The 19,843-nt window shown below is 44.6% G+C and overlaps 5 protein-coding genes across 5 annotated transcripts; 2 read left to right on the top strand and 3 right to left on the bottom strand.

The window, feature by feature from the left end:
- Positions 1-88: 88 nt before the first annotated feature.
- V865_007491 (uncharacterized protein) lies at positions 89-2,458 on the bottom strand (the record flags this gene model as incomplete). The annotated part of the gene is made up of 11 exons (XM_066231238.1): positions 89-295; positions 363-486; positions 543-607; positions 663-722; positions 779-870; positions 936-1,210; positions 1,296-1,537; positions 1,646-1,853; positions 1,943-2,019; positions 2,128-2,223; positions 2,399-2,458. The coding sequence occupies 11 exons, from the start codon at positions 2,456-2,458 to the stop codon at positions 89-91; spliced, it is 1,506 nt and encodes a 501-aa protein (XP_066087335.1).
- A 732-nt stretch (positions 2,459-3,190) lies between these two features.
- On the bottom strand, positions 3,191-8,025 carry V865_007490 (uncharacterized protein; the record flags this gene model as incomplete). Its single annotated transcript, XM_066231237.1, has 11 exons — positions 3,191-3,325; positions 3,409-4,134; positions 4,199-5,657; positions 5,734-6,405; positions 6,476-6,497; positions 6,554-6,567; positions 6,635-6,735; positions 6,804-7,293; positions 7,390-7,455; positions 7,540-7,586; positions 7,648-8,025. The coding sequence occupies 11 exons, from the start codon at positions 8,023-8,025 to the stop codon at positions 3,191-3,193; spliced, it is 4,110 nt and encodes a 1,369-aa protein (XP_066087334.1).
- A 2,288-nt stretch (positions 8,026-10,313) lies between these two features.
- Positions 10,314-11,774, top strand: V865_007489 (uncharacterized protein; the record flags this gene model as incomplete). The annotated part of the gene is made up of 7 exons (XM_066231236.1): positions 10,314-10,410; positions 10,487-10,675; positions 10,737-10,790; positions 10,860-10,959; positions 11,064-11,246; positions 11,325-11,556; positions 11,688-11,774. 7 exons carry the CDS (start codon positions 10,314-10,316, stop codon positions 11,772-11,774), a joined length of 942 nt encoding a protein of 313 aa, XP_066087333.1.
- Positions 11,775-12,361: 587 nt separating this feature from the next.
- Positions 12,362-13,231, top strand: V865_007488 (uncharacterized protein; the record flags this gene model as incomplete). The annotated part of the gene is made up of 4 exons (XM_066231235.1): positions 12,362-12,530; positions 12,640-12,725; positions 12,829-13,059; positions 13,142-13,231. The coding sequence occupies 4 exons, from the start codon at positions 12,362-12,364 to the stop codon at positions 13,229-13,231; spliced, it is 576 nt and encodes a 191-aa protein (XP_066087332.1).
- A 242-nt stretch (positions 13,232-13,473) lies between these two features.
- On the bottom strand, positions 13,474-19,316 carry V865_007487 (uncharacterized protein; the record flags this gene model as incomplete). Its single annotated transcript, XM_066231234.1, has 14 exons — positions 13,474-13,716; positions 13,991-14,394; positions 14,478-14,581; positions 14,646-15,052; positions 15,120-15,237; positions 15,304-15,531; positions 15,601-16,318; positions 16,373-16,565; positions 16,621-16,706; positions 16,768-16,885; positions 16,977-17,891; positions 17,959-18,188; positions 18,238-18,966; positions 19,040-19,316. 14 exons carry the CDS (start codon positions 19,314-19,316, stop codon positions 13,474-13,476), a joined length of 4,770 nt encoding a protein of 1,589 aa, XP_066087331.1.
- Positions 19,317-19,843: the final 527 nt, after the last annotated feature.

Here is a 19,843-nt window from a genome sequence, read left to right as displayed (position 1 = left end):
CCAATCTATATGACCCATACCATCCGCTAACGCTAATTCACAGAACATCAAACAAGCCAAAAATCCCAACTTCTGGTCTTGTCCCCGTTTAATGATCGATGATGGAGAGGTTACCGGTGATTAGTTTGTTTTCAAGATTCGTTCCATCTGGAATCATGATTTTGTTACCCTCGTTGGCGACGATGATACATGTACCAGCCAATCTGACACCTTTACCGAAGTGGACGTCTCCGGCAACAGTAAGGTGATCGAGCTCGGTGATGTTGGGGATAGACTTGAATCGTTTCTCGAAGTTCTACAAGTCAATCATACATATAAGCACTCAAAATCTGAATCACACTGTATACAGACAAAGTACTCACAGCAACCTTCTTGAATTGATCACCAAGCTTGACGACAGGGGTACCACCGAATTCTCTCGATTTGTCCATGGTCAACACACCGTGTTCGAGGTTGTAAAGTTTGGACTTGATCAATAAGAGATCACTGACAAAACAAAATTAGCAAAACCTTCTGTTCTGGTATCGCAGCTGAACACTCACGAGCACGATTTGACGGGCAAGAATCGAGATCTAGGAACGTTGATACCGATGGCACTGTCGAAGTGCTGTAGTATAACTGTCAGCTGGTGGTCCCTTCCGTAGCTGAGATACTTAGCTTACCTTGATAGCAGCACCGATGGCGGTCTCAAGTTGGATAACAGCTTGTCCAGCGTCGGTGACCTAAAAGAAGTATATGAGCTATGCCTACGCATGATGCGGTGTAACTGCCAGCTTACCTTGTTGTTGACAATGATTTCAAGGTTAAGAGCATCTTCATCCATGACTCTCTTGATAGCCTTCAAGTTACACCAGATATTGTTGGTGTTGACTATTCATTCCATTCCACAGGCATCAGCATCGTACAGCGACGAGCATATGGTGAAGGACACTTACAGATTTTGAACTTTCTGGTAGAGCAGAATTCGTCCAAGTGATCTTTGGGTACTTGAGCAACTTCGAGTAATCTGGCTTTACCCTCGTAGTCAATGATGGTACCACCTTTGACATCGGCCTTGGTCTTGTCGGTGACTTCCATGACGTATTCAGCTTGAGCGTCAATCATAGTTTGCATGATGTTGAGGTCGACGACGGCACCGAGGTTATCAACATTGGAGATGAAGATGTATTCTTTACCGGCAGCGATAAGCTTGTCGAGAAGACCGGAGTTGCTATAGGAGAAAAGTCAGCACCAGCAGGATTCAAGTGACCGTGGGCTACAAATGTTTGGATTGGGGATGAGGGCTGTACACTCACGTCAAAGCATCGAAGATATCACCGTGTCCGGGAGGGTACCAGTTAGCCTTATCGGAGGTAGTCTCCTTGGGACATGGGAGGAGTGATTCCTTGTCAACTCGTGGGTATCTAGATTGGTTGAAAGTGAGAATGTTGATATTGTGGTTTTGGTATTTTTGAATGATTCGAGCGGTATCTTCATCGGTGTTGAACGAGTTCATGAGGATGAAAGGTACGTTGACGTTGTATTTCTCATTGAGGTGCTATTCGTGATATCAGCTTGACGAACGTGTTATGCAGATTACATATATGGAGTCAATGCGTTTAAGGGATAAAGATTAAAACTCGAATTTTGGGAAGTCCGAACTCACCTCAATTTGTCTAACTGAGAGATCCAAGAAAGTCATACCTTCTCTAACCTCAATGATAGACTTGGGACCAACACAACCCATAGTAGTACCCAGACCACCGTTAAGCTTGAGGACAGCAAGCTTGTTGAGGATCGATGGGTCAACATTGTCAAGTACAGCATAAGGTCGTACTTGTTCAGGTTTAGGAGGGTTGATCTTTTCCCAATCACTATGTTTTTTCAACGAGAGTAATCGCGTCAGCTCGCACTCGTCTCTGAAATCAGGATGAATGAAATGTATGAATGGAATTGAACGTACAGTTTTTCACCCTTGGCTCTTTCAGTCAAGAATCGGTTGAAAAGCAAGAAGAAAGATTGCATTTCAGCCTCGAAGATCTATTGGGAGGAATCTCACCATCAGCACATAACGTTCACCAGTCAACAGTGAATTATTACAGATCCAGATCTTCATTCATGAAATTTGAAGAAGAAAGAACAACTCACCTTTCGCTTTTGAGCGTCAGTCTCACCAGAGACCATCCTATTAAGCTCATTTCGCATGGTCTTAGCGGCTACACCGGTAGTAGCAGATTTGAAGTCCTGTTTCAGTCAAAATGCGAGGAAAAAGACCATGAAAGATCGAAGAACGGAGAACGAAGAACGGAGAGCAATCAGGATCAGTCAGCATCAGCGACAACAACATGGACAGAGTAGGGAATGGATATGCCCAGATGGATTGAGTGAGAGTGGAGTCGGACGGAACGTGCGGACGTACGATGGCGGAGTGACCTCTTTGTCTGACATCTTTCTTACCTGGTTCTTGGAGAGTAGCCATTTTGGATGTTTTGGTGTTGAGTATATGTGTATGAGATACAAGAAGAGTATGAAAGAATGTGGATATAAGTATGAGTAGAAGATGTATGAATGAGATGTCAGGAGTAAAGAAGTAAGATGGTGGAATAGAATGTAGTGGGGTCAAGGAGGGGGACCTGGCGCGGAGCTTACTCTTCAGCTGCAATGACGCGCTACCATGTACTTTGGTACTTTCTACGTGGCGTTACTCTGACTCCCTCGCTCACTTCACTCTCTTCTGCTTCTAGTTGGTCTACCTCCCTACCGCGAATCTCAGGGTCCACCTGTTACGTAACTATACATCCATCCACTACGAGTACTTGCCATTTTCGGATGCTTTACAAAGTAAGTGGGTTATTACCTGTCTCGGAGGTGGTCCATGTAGATCACTAGCATCCCCCTCGTGATTTTACGTGGTGATGATCTCAAGTTTGGGCGTAGCATAATAGCAAAGGGGTTACTAACTCAATGATAATGCTAGGTTGTCAGATTGACATGATGACAACATGTGAATTGTTCCCACGGGCCAACGCATCACAGATACAACATCAAAGATGCATGAGGATGACAAAGATGACAGCAATGACGATGACAATGACAATGATACTGTAATGACAACGAAGAGGAATAAAAAGGTAGTTTCAACATGATGGATTGACTATCAACTTTTCCGGTATCGAGAGAGAGAGAGAGAGAGAAGAAGGGTCAATTCGATTTACGGATGAATGGAATGTTTCGGTTTGGGTATCGCCGGTGTAGGTTTCAACACACCAACAGATATGGAAGAAGTGAAGAAAGTGCGTTTCTTCTTTTCCGGTTGATGTGATGATGGTGAAGAAGTCGATGATGGCTACAAACAAGAGAAAAACAAGATCATCAATATCCAGTATCGCTCGAGGACTGTTCAAGTCGTTGATGATGGCATAGACTTACTTCACTAATGTCAGAAATCCTTTTCCTCTTCTTATCATTCAACGCCAACGTAGAAGAACTAGAGGAAACGGGACCCACACCGGAGGCGGCAAGGGCAGTAGGGGGTTTATCGGTATATTCCTTGGAGTAGATTCCACCGTTGTGGGAACCATTATGGGTACCATGATGATACTTTCCATTCTCATAAGACAAAGCTTTCAAACTCGAACTCGAACTCGAACCTGATATACTTTTATCATTCTGCTTTGGTGAAAGTCTCTCTTCTTCTTCTTTCTTCAATCTATTCATCTCAGCAGCCAAAGGATGAATAAAGGCTGGATTCTTCGCAGGTGATGATTCCCAACCGTTGATCCCGAGATGAGTGGGACTGCAATTGACGTTCAGTTTCAATTTTGGCATCTTCACCTCTCCACTACTCGCACTTGCACTAGCGCTTGCGCCAGGAGGCGATGTAGATGACGACGAAGATGATGCAGGATGTTTGTCTAATGCATTTTCGGCCATGTCGATTGATGAGGTTGATCCGGATCCATTGGACGTCTTGCTAGAACCGAAACCGGAACCGGCTGGAGGTAGTGGTGGTAGATGATGAGCGGAGTAGAGTGTCGATGGTCCAGCGTGATTGTCCCTGCTGGTAGCTTTCGCAGGAGAAGTTTCAGATGGGGACGTAAGGCGATATCCAGCTTGTATAACCTGGAACTCCAGTGATCTGGGGAAAAAGCGATTCTGATAAAATCAAGATCTCATCATCAGCTACGGGTGATCGTTGAGCGTATAAATGTCAACTTACTTCATCCCTAACTTTAGATTTCACTTCATCACCACCAAATGAAAAATCAATAGGTGATTTTTGACCCGTAGGTGTTTCTACTCTCGCATTACCCATTGGTAATTGTGATTGGGATTGCGATTTCGCCAATTTCTTCATAGCCGCTTTTTGGTGTTTACCTGAACCCAACGGTCTACCTTTCTTCCTTTTTAGTGATTCAGGTCCAGAAGCATTGGAAGAATTATCTGAATCGTCCGAATCAAGTGTAAGATCAATAATAGGTGATCTATTGATTGATGAAGTGGAAGGACTGTATTTGGTAATGGGAGTCGATTTAAGTATGAAGCTGGAGCTGGAGTTGCCGCTGGGTTTGGGAATTGGTGAAGATACGACTTTTGACGCTGTGTTTTTTCCAGGTGAAGTCGTCTTGGAAGATACCACAATTCTTGAAGCAGTATTAGGCAGAGTGGGTATTTTGGGTGCGATAGGTCTGTAAACAGTAGATGTTGATGCAGATACAGGACGAGGCTTAGATGACGATGGTACAGCGTTTCGTACGGTTGGTTTCGGAGGCGGTATTACCGATAATACAGGTGAAGTTGCAACTTCCATCTCATCATCTTCATCTTCATTCACTGTTACTCTCTCCTTGTCCTTGTCTTTCCTTGTGAAGAGAGTGATTTTATGGGGTATTTGTCTTTGTCCTCTGACCAATGCTCGCGGATCAACCACGAGTTCAGTGCTAGTTCCAGATGAAGATGCAATTGACACATCACCTTCTCCTTCTCCTTCTCCTTCCTCTTCTTCTACTTCTTGTTGCTGGTTGTTCGATCGGTGATTTCCAGACCTTTCAGGGGAACCAGGTTCTATACCCATCTCTGCCAAGTTCTCTCTCCGTTCTTCTCGAGCTTTCTCTTCTGCCAACTTCTTCATCTCCTCTTCATCCTCTTTAGCTCGGAATCTGCCACCTCTTCTCGTACCAGATAAAACTTGATTCTTCTCAGCTTCTTTCTTCCTGATATCTTCCTCAGTCAAATAAGCATATCTACTCCATACACCCGTTCCTTTGATGTTCTTCGCATCTCTCTGCTTCTTCTCTTCCAACCTGAGTCTCCTCGCCTCTTCTTTAGCTTCCTTTTGAGCTTGTAAAGCTGCTTCTCGAGCTTCAGCAGCAGCTTCCTTGCTCTCCTGTGCTGACCACGCCGCTTCTCTCAAGGACTCGACGAAGAAATCTTCAGCGGCAATTTGATCACGCAATTTACGTGCTTGGCGCATGAGTTTGGTTTCGTTGGCTGGTGATACTGGCACTTCAATCGGTTTAACATATTTAGGTTGTTTACTCAACGTCGGTAAGGGTATGGTGGAAATTTTAGGTGGGATGTATCGAGATGGAAGTAAATGTGCAGGTGGATATTCTCGTACATCTTGAGGTCGATGAGATGGCCAAGGCAATTCAAAGATGAAAGCATGTCGAACACACCTGAAGCCATCACAGTCAGATTTATTCAAATCTTCCAATATGAGTCATCACACGGTGGGTACAATCCGAAACTCACCTAGCACAATGTTCGAAATATCTCCCATTGAACCAAATCTGTTCAGCAAGGGGCTTAGCGCAAGTTGCGCATCTTGGAAAATCATCTGGGAGGTCGTCCGTTACTTCGGTAGATTCCTCATCATTTTCAGAAGGCTCATCTTTCTTGAATTTTTTGGGTCTCTGGAGGAATGACCAAGGTTTGATATTCTGAACTACTTTCCGAATGATCCTTTCCCTTCTTGCAGGTGGGTCGAGAGGGGAATCAGGTTCAGAAGCGACACTTTCCGTCGTAGGTGAAGGAGGTATGGTGATCTTGAGAGCATTTCTCTTAGTAGGTGTTGCGGTGATTGAAATCGGAGCCGAAGCCGAATCTTCCCCATTATCATCCTTGAAGGAAACGGATAGACTAGCTTCTTCTGTATCGTCACCGACCAGACTGGGCTCGACGGTCGTAGCTGATTGTAAATCATCAAGCTCATCGTCCTTGTTACCATTCACCACATTCCTCAACGAACTTGGTCCAACATTTTTGATTTCCCTTGCAATGGATTCGCGCATGTCAGCTGAAGTATCTCGGCGTGATGGTCCGGCTGAAGAATCCCTGGAATTCGATCTTGAATTTTGACCTGAAGGAATGGATGATACTGGCGTAAATCCACCGACGCCCTTCTGTTCGCAAGTGAGACAGAGACTATATATGGGAGACGAGACGAAGATTATCAGCCTTCCAATCATTCAAAGGAGAGTTCGAGAAGACTCGCCATTCTATGTTATTTCGACCAACTACGAAGGCGAGAATCAGCAAGTCTTTGGGGGATACTTCGGACGTCCGGACTTACAATAGTTCTCTCCGCTAGAAAAAAAGGAAATACAAGAAATTAGTCAAGCATACCCAACGCTCCAGAAGGACAATAGCTCACTAGAATGTGGTCAACTCGTCTCCAATCCGAATCGGCTTTAACACTCTGAATGTTACATGTTTCCCTTGTCGTAAAAGCTCCACATTCGGATTACAGTCATGCTGCAACGAAAGCATCCCAGATCAGCCCATATTTTACTGGAGCGTTGTTTCCCTGTATTTGCACTTACATTTAAGAATCTAGCGGGACCTAAGAAAAGCTGATAACATCTTTTCAAACCCGACCACACTATACTAAAATCTCTTCTTTTGGTTCTATCGCTCCTTCTCTGACCTTTTCGTGTCGTGTTACCATTACTATTGTTATTATTATCGACTTCTTTCGATTTACTTTTATCTTTCCTTGCAGTTGTTGCTGAAGAATGTAAAGATACATCATCATCTTCTTCGTCACTTCCTCCTCCAGCATCTGAATCAGTTTCTTCGCCCGCAGCTTCAACGGCAACAGCGAAATCTTCACCAATCTCCATTTCTTCCCTCCATTGATCTGGCAAGGGAACCACACTGCCCTGCAATTCCTGCATGACCAGTCCGGGAGTTAGAGGTCGAGTCGCGAATACAGCCAATTCGGTATGACCCGTGATGAATGAGTATCGAGATGTCAGATGGATCTCTAATCGAGAAGTAGGTAAGAGGGGTAAGAGGTATCGACGTAAATGCCTAAATGACATATAACAGAGTAAAATCAACAATAGTTTCCTTTTTTCGAAGAAAGAATGGATTAGTCTATAAAGATGGTTGGGATAGTTGACATACGAGACGAATCGTTCTCTCTGATAATCCGTCATTTTACTCTCAAGATGGGATTTGATCAAGTGGAATCTACATGATGAATCGTGTCTCTATCAGCATATGTGGTTATACCTAATATACAACGAGGAAGATATCTTATCGAACAGAACTCACTCTTGTAACCTTTGCATAGCACCTTGTATGTTTCCTTTCGTTACAGTCTTATTTCATCGCATGAATCATCAGCGATATGTAACAAGGAAGGAGAGAGTATATATTCACCTCTCTGATTATATTCAATACCTCTTCCGTTTTGAATGTCGGACCAACAAACTTGACCTGCTGGGGATGTACACCCAATTTGGTATTGGGCATACAACCCAACTGGTCTACCAGGATCCAAGATAGTAAATCATCATCTGCTGAAAGGTCTTCTGCAGGATGAGGTAACAAGTCTTTATCTATCACCACTCTTTCCTTTTCCTTTTCCTTTTCCTTTTCCTTTGTTTGTACGGAATTCGATCTGGATATCTGTCCATTTCCATTTACAGTGAGTTTCGGTCTGATGCTGATGCTGATACTGAAGGGAGGCCGATCCGTCTCCCTCACTTGCTCTTGCTCTTCCTCTCCTTCTTCTTCTGTTCGTAGTGGTTGTGACATTTCCCTGCTAGTAGATCCGCCTGAGATTTGTGGTAGCGGTCCAATCGGTTTGTCGCGTGATGTTGGTATTATTGATGTTGACATGATCGTGTTTGTATTGTTTATTTTACCGATTGGATTGTTTGTTTATGTTTGAAAGCAATTCACGCCTCAACTTGCCATATGTACGTATGTATCTAAGTGGGCAGAAAGGGAAAGGGGGGATGGGATTATAAGGAAGTATGGCGATTAAGGAAGGTAGGGTGAGGGATGTGTCTTTCTAGTGTTCTATAATGTTTGAGGCATAATAGCATAATAGTCAGTTGTTGATTCAACGTAGAGTGGTGTATTATGTATGTATGTACAAGTGACTAAATGTGTGGTGGTGAAAATGAGAACCGATCAACGCGTCTCCGAGCTGAGCTCGAAGTTAACGGAACTTTTACCCTAACTCATCCTTCCCTCCCCCCTGCTCCGAACAAATTATATCATCATATTTTCTCCATAAAGTACCCCTCCACCTCCCATCAGCATCAGCTGATCTCTCATTCATTTGGTCGATCAAACTATGAGACTCTCGCAGGTGAACAAGATCCTCCTAGGTTCTTGCGTAGTAGTTGTACCCCGTAAGACCAATTCTATCATTTCAATTTTCTCTCATCGAGTCGGACATCCATGATTGACCACGGTTGGTCATATCAGTATCCTTCTATGGTGGTCTAGCGATCAAAGAGAAATTCCTATCTAATGAGCTGGCCGCCAGCAAAGTCGACGATGGGAGACCACCCCCTCACGAGCGAGCAATGAGAGCGAGAATCGTACAGTGAGTGGAATGATATATCACAAAGATCAGACAGACCTTCACTATTTGCTTCAACTATGAATCATATCAACGTTCGGCACGCACAACTTGGAGAATCGACTCTGACTCTGCTTTTGCTTTTGCTTTCGATTCTTCATCCGCACCAGACTCGAACAAGAACGTAAAGAGCTATTAAAAGAAGGCGAGGATCTCGATTCCAAAATCCTAGCTATGGAAAAACGAATGGCTACGAGTACTGCCTAAATCTCCTGGATAACCAACTGATTGCATTCTACTCGATATACATACCGGAATATCCTTCACAACCCATTGGCATGACATAATTCAAGGTAGACCTGCCGCTTCATTCAAAAGGTTTTGGCTGCTCCTACCTGAGGACTAGGGTCGAAAACGCAAGTAAATACTGTTGTATATCATATCATACCATGTCATACAATCAACACCAACATATTCCAATGCATGTTCATACGAGCAACACTTGAGGTCTCTTTATAACAACTCCGTAGTCGGAGAAGGACGTATCAATATACCACCGATCTAAGGCTTTGGGATCAGCAGATTGTCCCAGGAAAGGAAGGACCATTCAAGAATCTCAGGGGTCTTGTCATCTCTTAAATGACTTGACATTTCACCACGTCGAGGCTTTGAGTGTCAAAGCTGATATTCCTTTCAGCTATCCCTTGGTGCATCTCTCTGGAAGATGAGCTGATCACCCATCTCAAATCCGTCTGTTGATGACGTGTCAAAGAAAGATCCGAACTTACCGATATCCTTTAATCCCTTTGTGGGGGACGTAAAAGGTCTCGTTACTATGAGGTTGTGCAGTAGCAGAGGTTCTGACCGGTCGTGTGAATCAAGTTGACATTTCTTAAGTGATGCTACAAGCTAACTTTCACTTCTTACTCTCCCATCCTACTGTACCTTTGTCCAAAGGAGAATAGTTCGATCTTTTGGTGAGATAATGTCTTTTTCTCTTCCTCAAGTCCAAGTTGTACTGAGCGAATCTGATAGCCAGATGCACACCCGATGCATCTCCAAAATCCATATTCATCCAACCGCCATGGCCAATATCACTGTCCATCAGACGTTTGAACCTCTTTCTCTTCTTCCAGCTACGAGTAAAGCACCCTTTTATGCCCAGTTCATTCATTGCGGAAAATCGTGTCGGTCTTCGCCGCTGTCCCCCGCAGTCGAGTGTATGTGTGGTGTGTGTGTGTGTTGTACGGACCGAGTGACCGGGTGATTCTCGGAACATCATCGGTCCTACTTAACTGACAGAGATGTTATCATAATGCATCGCTCGTTAACGGTGAATGTAGTCTAGTACAATAGTGAAAGCATGTGTATCACCTACCCAGTATGACTTATATAACAAGACACGATTATATGGTGGATGCATCATTTGCTTGCTCTTTCTACACTTACCGTTTTACAGTGCAAACTTTACACTCTGATACGCATTCGACTGACAGATATATATCCAAAGATGGCAGACAGTTCACATTCCCTCGGTAGATCCGTACTAGGTAGCGATGCGTTGAGTATCCCCAAATTGTTCGACGTAAAAGGTTGGGTAGCTGTTGGTGAGTCACACATCCATACGTCTCCCTTCTACATCCTCATTATATGACACTGATGAATATGGGGTTATTCGGGTAGTTACTGGAGGAGGAACAGGATTGGGATTGGTGACTGCAGCAGCATTAGCTGCAAATGGTGCAAAAGTGTATATCACCGGTAGAAGACTTGAACCTCTTGAGCAAGCTGCCAAAGAAGCTTCACCGAAGCAAGGTGGTGGTCAGCTTATCCCTATACAGGCTGATGCAAGTACCAAAGAGGGTATTCAAAGTATGTTCATTCCCCTTTCCTTTCCCCCCTTCTCATTAGCTGATGCATTCTGGCGAGATAGAAATGAAAGAAATCATTGAGAGTAAAGAGAAATGGATCAATGTTCTAGTCAATAGTGGGTATCGCCCATTCTTGCCCGAGGTTTAACCTACATTCCCACTTACCAATCGATTCACATGAGTAGACCACGGTGTATCACTTGGACACGCCAATCCCAACGCTGTTGAACAGACTCCAGAAGCACTTTCAAAGGAGATGTTCGAGAATGAGACATTTGATCATTGGTGAGTAGCACATGTCACTTGAAGCGAATTTTCGCTTCCTTCCTTTTGAAAGTATTTCTATCCTTTACCAGTACTCATTAGATATATCTGCCTCTTCTTATCAGGCTTGACGCATGCCGAATCAACACCGCATCATACTACTTCACCTCATTCGCTTTCCTCCCTCTGTTATCAGCAGCCAAGACAGTCGGTAATTTCCCCGAGCCAGGGAACATCCTCAATCTAGGTTCGGTCAGCGGTATCACCAAGACTAGTCAAAAAGGTCAATTCAGCTATAATGCCAATAAGTGAGTTTATACTATATACTCTTTTCCCCTTGAAGATCGGAAGTCTGGTAGTGGGCGCTAACAATCTGATTGGATCAGAGCCGCTACCATCTCATTATCTCATCAACTAGCTACTGAATTCGCTAGACGGGACCTCAATGTCCGGGTCAACGTGATCTGTCCGGGATATTTCCCATCGGGTATGTCAACGATCGAAGATGAATATCAAGGATCATCAAATAGGGAGTACTTCAAACAACGATGGGGTACACCATTTGGTAGAGCTGGTAATGCCGTGGATTACGCTCAATGTATCTTCTCACTCATCTCCGTGAGTCATAGTCAATATCAATACCCCATCACTAAATTATACTGTCGGGACATTGTCCATTCTGCGATTTGCGACCTGCGATCTGACATCTGACATCTGACATCTGGGCTGACAATGAACGGGACGTATAGAACCAATATATCACAGGGGCCGAACTGGTCATAGATGGAGGATGGCTTTTGGTTCAACGTGAGTCTTTCCCATCCAAAGTGGTTTAAAGGGTGTCACTGAATTAGTGTATGACCATTAATAGCTTTCTAAGGAAAGTCTGGTATATGGGAGCTGGCTTTGCGAGGCTCATTAGTAAACGGACAATAGACTGAATAGTATATGTGGTAAGGTAAAATTATGCAGGGATAGTAATGATATCAATTCTGACCAAGCATACATGGCCAATTCGAACCAAATGCTGGCCTGATCTCGACCATATATACCACACCACTCGCTGAATTGTGATTTTGACTGACTGCTCAATACATTTCTTACTGATCTTACCAGCCAATCTTCAATCTTCACACTCTTTGCATGACTTATCTACGAAGAATTCTGACCACTTCAATGCATATATAAGGAACTGCCTCACCCTATCATACTAACGTTTCTTCATCCACTCGATCCAATTCCACAAAACCCAAAAAACAATCTCTCTCCCTACTAACGACACATTTACGAATTTTAACGACACTCCCTTCTCTCCTAATCTAACGATCACCACTCTTCTCTGACGAACAACCCAATATCAAACCCCACTTTGAAACCTAATAAGCCATATACATTAAAGCTAAAGCAAATAATCATAATCAAAATGAGAGCTTCAGTCATTACCGCCCTTTTACTTTCCATCGCCACTACCAGTACCATCGCTGCTCCTTCTCCTGTGGCTCTCAAAACCGATTCGGTAGATAAGAAGGTCGCTTCGTACGATACGCCAAAGAACTTTCATCAGGATTGTGATAAACACAATGTTCAATGCAGTGAGTGGAGAGGCTTCAGTACTCCGATTGCCTCCCTTCGTAGTCCCACGTCCAGCGAAATGTACTAACTAAAGGTGTCTGGTTGATTTGCGATTTGTTGATAATTTAGACGCGATGAACAAGGATGTATACGGTTCAGCCAACCAAGGTTCGGGCGCTGTAGGTAAACAAGTTGGACATGCTGCTAACACAGGAGTGAGTTACAACACATCACAACGTCCCGGTACCCCAGTACCAAATCATTCCAGTCAAGAAAGAATCTTACTGATATTGATTTTCGTGGTATACTTGGTTGTAGTCCCAAATCGCAGCTATCGAAGGTCAGAACGATCTCTCTAAAACGCTAGCAACGGACGGTCCAGTAATTCAACATGACCTTCAAGGAAGGGATCACGGTCATTCAGAGATGAACGAAGGAATCAAAAAGACAAGTTCGGAAGTTTACCCAGAAGGTTTGTTAGTCGAAGGTGGGAAATTCATGGCTACTCAAGGTGAAGCTGCTGAAGTTGCTGGTGAAGGTTTAAACACTGTAAGTCAGAAAGCAAACAGCAATCCAAACACACATCTCAAGTACAAATGAGAAAAGCTTACAAGCTTCTGAATAATGGCAGGTCGGCAAAGAAGCCAATGGTGAAGCTAAGACTGCCTCAAAAGGTAGAAAAGATCACGGTGATTCGGTTGTTAACGCTGTTGTCAGCTAGATCGTACAGTACTTTCAGTACCTCCGTGATAGCTTCTTCTTTTAGTAACTAGATACATGGGGAAGGGATAAGAGGGATGTCTATTCGTAATGCATGTCGTATAACCTTGCAAAGCGTGATTTGAGGCATGTGTTCTATGTCGAAATCCATGAGATCAAGTCTACTCCACTCTACAAATCATATATACACCTATTCGTCGAGCATATCTCCCCTCTGCAATATATACTGTACATAACGATCACTCACGCCTGTCCTTCACTTGGCTGTTGTGTCTGTAACACTGGCGCTGGCGCAGGTGGCGGAGGGGGAATAGCCTCATTGAGGAAACCAGGTAAGACTCTTTCTATCCTTTCTACACTCTTATCCCATAATTCTCTTTGTTCAGGTGTACGTGTATCTTCCGTACCAGGAGCTGAGGGAGGTACGAGCAAGTTTGAGGAATGCATAACTAGGACGACGTTCTTGAGTGATTCGGAAGCTTCGTTCTGTTTCAAGCGTCATGTCAGCATTTGATCTCGAATGTATATGGTCATACGACAATGATGCCGGATAGCAAAGTGGAAGAGACCTTGTCTTCCTCTCTCCTTCACTCCTGCACTGTTCCCCTCGTTTTCCCCACCATCCCCTCAATCTATGTCTCTGTCTCTCTTCCCACCCGTCTCCTCTCCGTTCCCCAAAATCTCTCCTGCCTACTCCTCCACTCCTTCTGTCTCCCTCACATAGACTAATGACGAAATGAATCAATATAAGAAAACTCACCATCAAATCCCTCTCTCCTCTCATGAACCTCTCCAACTTATCCAACACGCCCACCCACAATCCCTCGACGACCTTGGGATTGCCATATTCTACCAACTTGATCACATACTGTAAGAATATCTTACAAAGCAACGTACAAGCTTTTAAGCGAGTTTCGGCCATTTCCCTATACTGAGTTTGGCTTTGAGCCGTTTGGGAAGATTTGAGTAATTCGTCTAATACGGGGAAAAGAATCTTATCGAATATGATCAAGAGGATTTCGGATGATATGTTACTTGAAAGTAATTGAGTGGATAATAATAATCTTTGAAGATATGATATAGCTCGTTGGCGGATTTGAGAACAGCCGTTTATACATTGTTTGCCTATCACCAACAATGGTGGAAGCCAGAATGTATTGAATGCTGCAGAAGAAAATAACATGACATGATACAATTTATCAGCTTAGTCACATTCCATTGATTTAGAAGATCGACTAATCACCCACCTTCATGTTCACCCAATCCACTGTTAGCTATCAAACCAGGAATCACATTCCTCAATTCATATAGCGAGTCCAAAGCAGTCAAACCTCTTTCGACCGTTGGACCTCTGTGTCAACCCATACAGGTAAGTGAGTCGTTCATACTCGGAACCTTGCTTTGGACCAACTCACAAGCTAGTATTTTGATTCTGATGGGAGGCACTCCTTCTATTCTGCTGTGATCTATTCGCAGCCGCCGCTCCAGCAGCAGTAGCAAATTCGTCCAAGAGGGCAACAGTTCCAGAATAATTATCGTTTGTTAATCCAGGTCCAGACTCTTCTTCACCAGATGACCCCGAGGAGGAAGCCATCTTTTGAACGATTTGTAAAGTCACTTTACTAGCTTCCGGATGAGCTACAGTCGCTCTGAATAACGCGATAACCAAATTCCATTCTGTCTGGGAAGATACCACGCTCTTATCTTTCTCTAGAATCCTTGCTACTCCCGCCATCAATTGTTCGGATACGGAGTTGAGTACAGTTGAAGGAAGTGAGCGAAGTACGTCAAGTGCGATGTACAGCTGATCTCGGAGGTCAGGCTGTGTGAATATCATGAATTAGTTCAATCATTATAAATCAACTATTAGACAGGTAGAAGAGACTGACATTTTCAGAGACGATCAAGCATAATCGTAATAATCCCACGACAGCTCGCTCGATGAGCAGAACACTGTACGACTGAGCCGAAGAGAGCAGTGAAGAGATATACTCGAAAATGATTGGCCTGGTACATTCACAAGGTCAGCCATCATATCACCGCGAAGGATGTTTTAGTTCCGGATCAACTCACCAAGTCTCCGCTATATTCTCTTTACTCCTACTAGCTAGACTAACCATCATTTCCAGATGGAATACACAAGCCGGATCGTAAGGTAATTGACCTTCGAATCTTACTAATACCGGTGAACCAGTCTCGCCCCGTACTTCAGATCTAGCCTGAAGTTTGGCGGTCGTACGTGATTCAGCTAAGAATCGAATAGCTCGTAAGGCAGGTAAGAGGGCCTCGACGTTGAGCGCTCTGCAATCGTTCATCAGCACGAAGTCAAACAGTTCTGAAAGGTCTAGGTAAGCTCAAATTTAAACTTACAATATCTCAGCGTACAATTCTTCTAATTTACAGCTCGACAGACAATCGACCGCTACTAGCGTATTTTCCACGTCCTCATCCGATGTCTCCATCACCAGCACCTCGTTACTCTGACCATACGGACTCAACAGGTAACTTGACAAGGTTGATAGCAAGCCTCCTTCAGGTCTTCGTTCAGGTTGAGATGTAGGTGCGGAAGCTTTCATCGGTATAGTCGTGGTACCAGCTAAGAAATCTTCCATCTGTAACATCGGGGTAGGCAACAATTGATGCAAAAACAGTGTCTGGAACATCTCGAATATCGATAACCATCCTTCTCTTATCGCTGATCCATTTCCGTTCGCAATAGTGAATAGCACAACGGTAGCTAGTTGTGAACGGTATGATTGACCGAATCGGATCGATAGCGGCGAAACAGTCAATGTCTGTCCTTCTTTCTCTACTGAGGGATAGTTGGACATCTGATAGCCATCTTCAGTCTCATCAAGTAATCCTGTCGCACTAGATAGCGATTGGACGATAGTATCGAATACTTCGAGAAGCTTGAAATGTCCTGCCAGAGAAGCACATTGGCGGAAGCCTGTTATGGCTTTCTGTATGACGTGCTCATCTTGAGCTGAGGTCGTGAATGCGTATGCAAAGGAGGATATAAGTGGTCGCCAAGAGAGCTTGAACATAGCTTCATCGAAGACCGCAGTGTTGCAGATGATCATAGGTCCTAACGCATATCGTCAGCTGGTATGCATGAACGAATCTTAGCAGTCCAGCTCACCGGCAGTCCTAGACCTTTGCATCAAGCTCTTCCACGCATATTCGAATCCATGTTGTCCAGCATGCTCTTCTGGTAAGATGATTTCCCTCTTCTTGATTGATTCATGGATTGATGCGAGATAATCAGGATCGAAATCTTTTCCTCCGTTTACGCCTCGCAGATTCTTCTTATAATCCTCGATGGTCATTCGTTTCTGATACATTACAGTCAGCTTTTAAACCATCGTTGCAACGCACAGAGTGACTTACTCTATTCTGGGGATTGTGTAAATCCGTATTAAGCATGATGACCGAATACGCAAGCACATAAACAGCATCCTGATCGACGATCTCGGCTGGAGATAAATATCAGTGGTCAGCTCAGATTCCCTCAATCACCGGTGAAATGTAACTAACCAGGTCTGAAGGAGAAGAAGTGTTCTGCGAAAGTTTCCGTTATCCTAGCTATCGGTTGAGCTTCACCTGGTAGCCTGAAAGTTTCCAGTAGTTCTCGCATCGCATCCGCTATCGATTTCTGTAAGATTTCGTGTACATGTCAGCGTTCAGATCAGCCACACGAGAGTCAAAGGAGCTCAAGTACTTCAAATTCGGAAAGGACTACTCACCCCTTTGAAATCGAACAGACCTATAAAAGCTTTTAACAACCCCAACTGATCTGGTCTACTAATATACTCCCCGACCAGCTTCTTATCTAATCTACTTGAACTTCTCAAGAATCTCGCAATTGCGAGGTTCTTCTTATCTTCTTCTGTTCCTTCACCACCAGCTTCAGGAGAAATGATACCTTCTCTCTCTAAGAATGCCAAACCAGTCTTGGGCTTTTGATTAAATAACGAAGCACCAGTCAATAATACTCCTTTTCTCGATTTCTGTTCAGTGAGAAGCTCATATCCCGTATAATCAGGTGACCAAGGTTCTTCTGAACCGTCTAATCGTTCTGCCATAGAACTGACAAATGATAGTAAGATTTCTAAAGACAGAAGTTGGGTATTATCCAATCCGTCGAACAAATTGGTCGATCCATCACCTTTAGGTGGTCCCGAAGGGTACACACCTCGAGTCAAGAACGTCATAAGTCTCTCAAATATATCTTCACTCTCCGTCGAACAGTCGAAATTCACCCAACAGTCTACCATGAAACTTGGTCGGAGAGCGATTTGGGTGAGTGTATCAAGCATGAGTTCTTTTGTTTCGTTCGGAACAGGTGGGAGTAAGCTGAGAGGTCGAGGAGTAGCCGCGGGTGCGGGGGAATCTATAGGAGGCTTTTCTCCGTTGACTGGAGTCGCACGACCATCTGTTGAGCCACCAGCAAGACTAGGTGTACCAGGTCGGGAAGGAGGGTCTGATCGACCCAAGAGATGAGGAGGGATAGGCGAAGGGTTGGGATGGGTAAGTCGATCAATGAGATACGAGAGAAATAGCTCGAGTTGCAGCTTCAGTTGAGGTAGAAGGGTCGAGAAGAGAGTTGAGGTGGTACGAAGGGATTGGGCGAGAAGGGATGGTGAATCAGAGCGGGTAAGCTAAAAAGGTATATCCTGAATCAGCTGACGATCGTTGGAGCCATTTATCACCTTGATTACAGCTTACCTGGAAGAGGTATCGACAACCTTCGTCCCTTACGCCTTCCCTCAACTCAGGCCAATTGCCCAGACTGGATCCGCCAACTTCCAACGCGGTATTCAGTATAGCTAACGCTGATAATCTCATAGAGTCCGTATGAGCCTGGTCGTTGGGGTTGAGCAGAGCTATGAGCACTCGGAGAAGTTCCAGGATGGTTGGTAGACCATAAGGCGTGAATAGCGAAGGTGTAGGCTCGACTGCGATCTTGTCAGCTGGGACATGCGGAACAACTCCATGCCAGCTTACCTGGTGCCCTCTTCTCCTCGATAGTCTTCTTTTCCTCTTGTTTCAGTTCATCGACTTCTCGATTGTCCACAGTCTCCTTCTCCTTCTGCAATTCACCATCGACCTGATCTTTCTCTTCAGCAGTAGCTTTCTCCTCATTGACCTGTTCCTGACTTTCTTCGTTGATGACCTTCTTCGGCTGTACACCTTCATTCGCACCCAAGAGCCTTTCCACATCCTCCGGTCTGAGCACTTTCAGCCTGACGAAGCATACTCGAGTTATGCCTTGTACCGAAGCTTGAGCGGAGTTCCTCACACCTTCACCTAATCTCGATCTCGCTAACATCCCTAAACCAACTTCCAACAACTCACAAACGCTCTCATCACCCATATGATCCAGCATATTTCCTATACCCTTCAGACCCTCTGTAGGAGTCGGCACGGGTATGGGAGCAATGAGAGAATCGATCACTTTGAGTAATTTGATTAATACCAGTTCGTCCTGCTGAGGGGAAGATGAAGGGAATCGACATTGAGATAAGGCCGAGGTAATATGTGTCAGTGAGAGCTGTAATGGTGTCAATGGTGTGATTTCCAATGAAGATGGTGTGAGGTAGAGTGGGAGGATTGATATGATTATTGAATTGAGTGATGAGAGAGATAGGGAGGTGATAGGTCCGGATGTCAATGGGGATCGTATTAATGCTAGGAACGGAGCGCATATGTCAAGGGGCGAGAGAGCGGTAATGTCTGTAAATGAGATTGTTGTAAAATCAGTTTGGTTCTGTGGAATGAGCTGAATTGTAATCTGATTTCGACTCACCCTTCACACCGCTTAATGTCCTTCTGAGCTCTACGAACCCGTCCATCAAATCACCTTCGTCCACACCTCCTTCACTGCCCCTGGCACCTCTCCTACTCCCACTTCTGACTGATCCTTGTCTTCCCAGCCTATGTGATCGAAGTGAAGGTGAAGAGGAGGAAGCGTAGGAGGAGGATGAAGTCGATGCCCATCGCTGGTTTCGCCTCATGGCTGAAGTCACCGTCTGGACCTCCTGCAAGAGGAGAGTGACCGGCGGTAAGTCGGTAGAATATGACATGGTACCGAGTCGCTCTGGGTTGATTCACCGCGATGTGGGTATGAGAGAAAGGGAATGAGCTCAGCCGGATGGCTTTGGATACAGATGTATTGTACTGAGGGTCTGACGCGTCAGCGATGTATAGCGAGATGACAACGAGTGATGTAGTAGGCTTTAAGCAGGTCTAGTCAACACCCTTGACCTTGAGCACGATGAGGACGGAGGATGGATGGGTTGCAGACGTGTAGCCGGTATCTTGGATCAGATGTTATTTCGGTTATCCATTTAAGGTACGGATGGATTGATCATTGAGGACTGACGCTGACGCTGCTTCAGACGCGCAAGCTCACCACGACTGCTACAATACAACATCATCCATATCCATTAAGATAGAACATACAGCACCACCAATAATTTTAGACATACCACCAACAGTGAATAGCAGAGGAAGAGCTCCGATCTCAACCTGCATCACCATCAAAGACCTCAGCTCCGGACATCCCTCGTTTATATCGTCAATTTCCCTTCTAATCTCGCTCAACCACCCA

This window comes from Kwoniella europaea, chromosome 2, assembly GCF_036810445.1.
Source record: "Kwoniella europaea PYCC6329 chromosome 2, complete sequence".
Lineage (NCBI taxonomy): Eukaryota > Fungi > Basidiomycota > Tremellomycetes > Tremellales > Cryptococcaceae > Kwoniella > Kwoniella europaea.
Note: the sequence above shows the minus strand (reverse complement) of the source record. Positions and strands in the feature narration are given on the sequence as shown.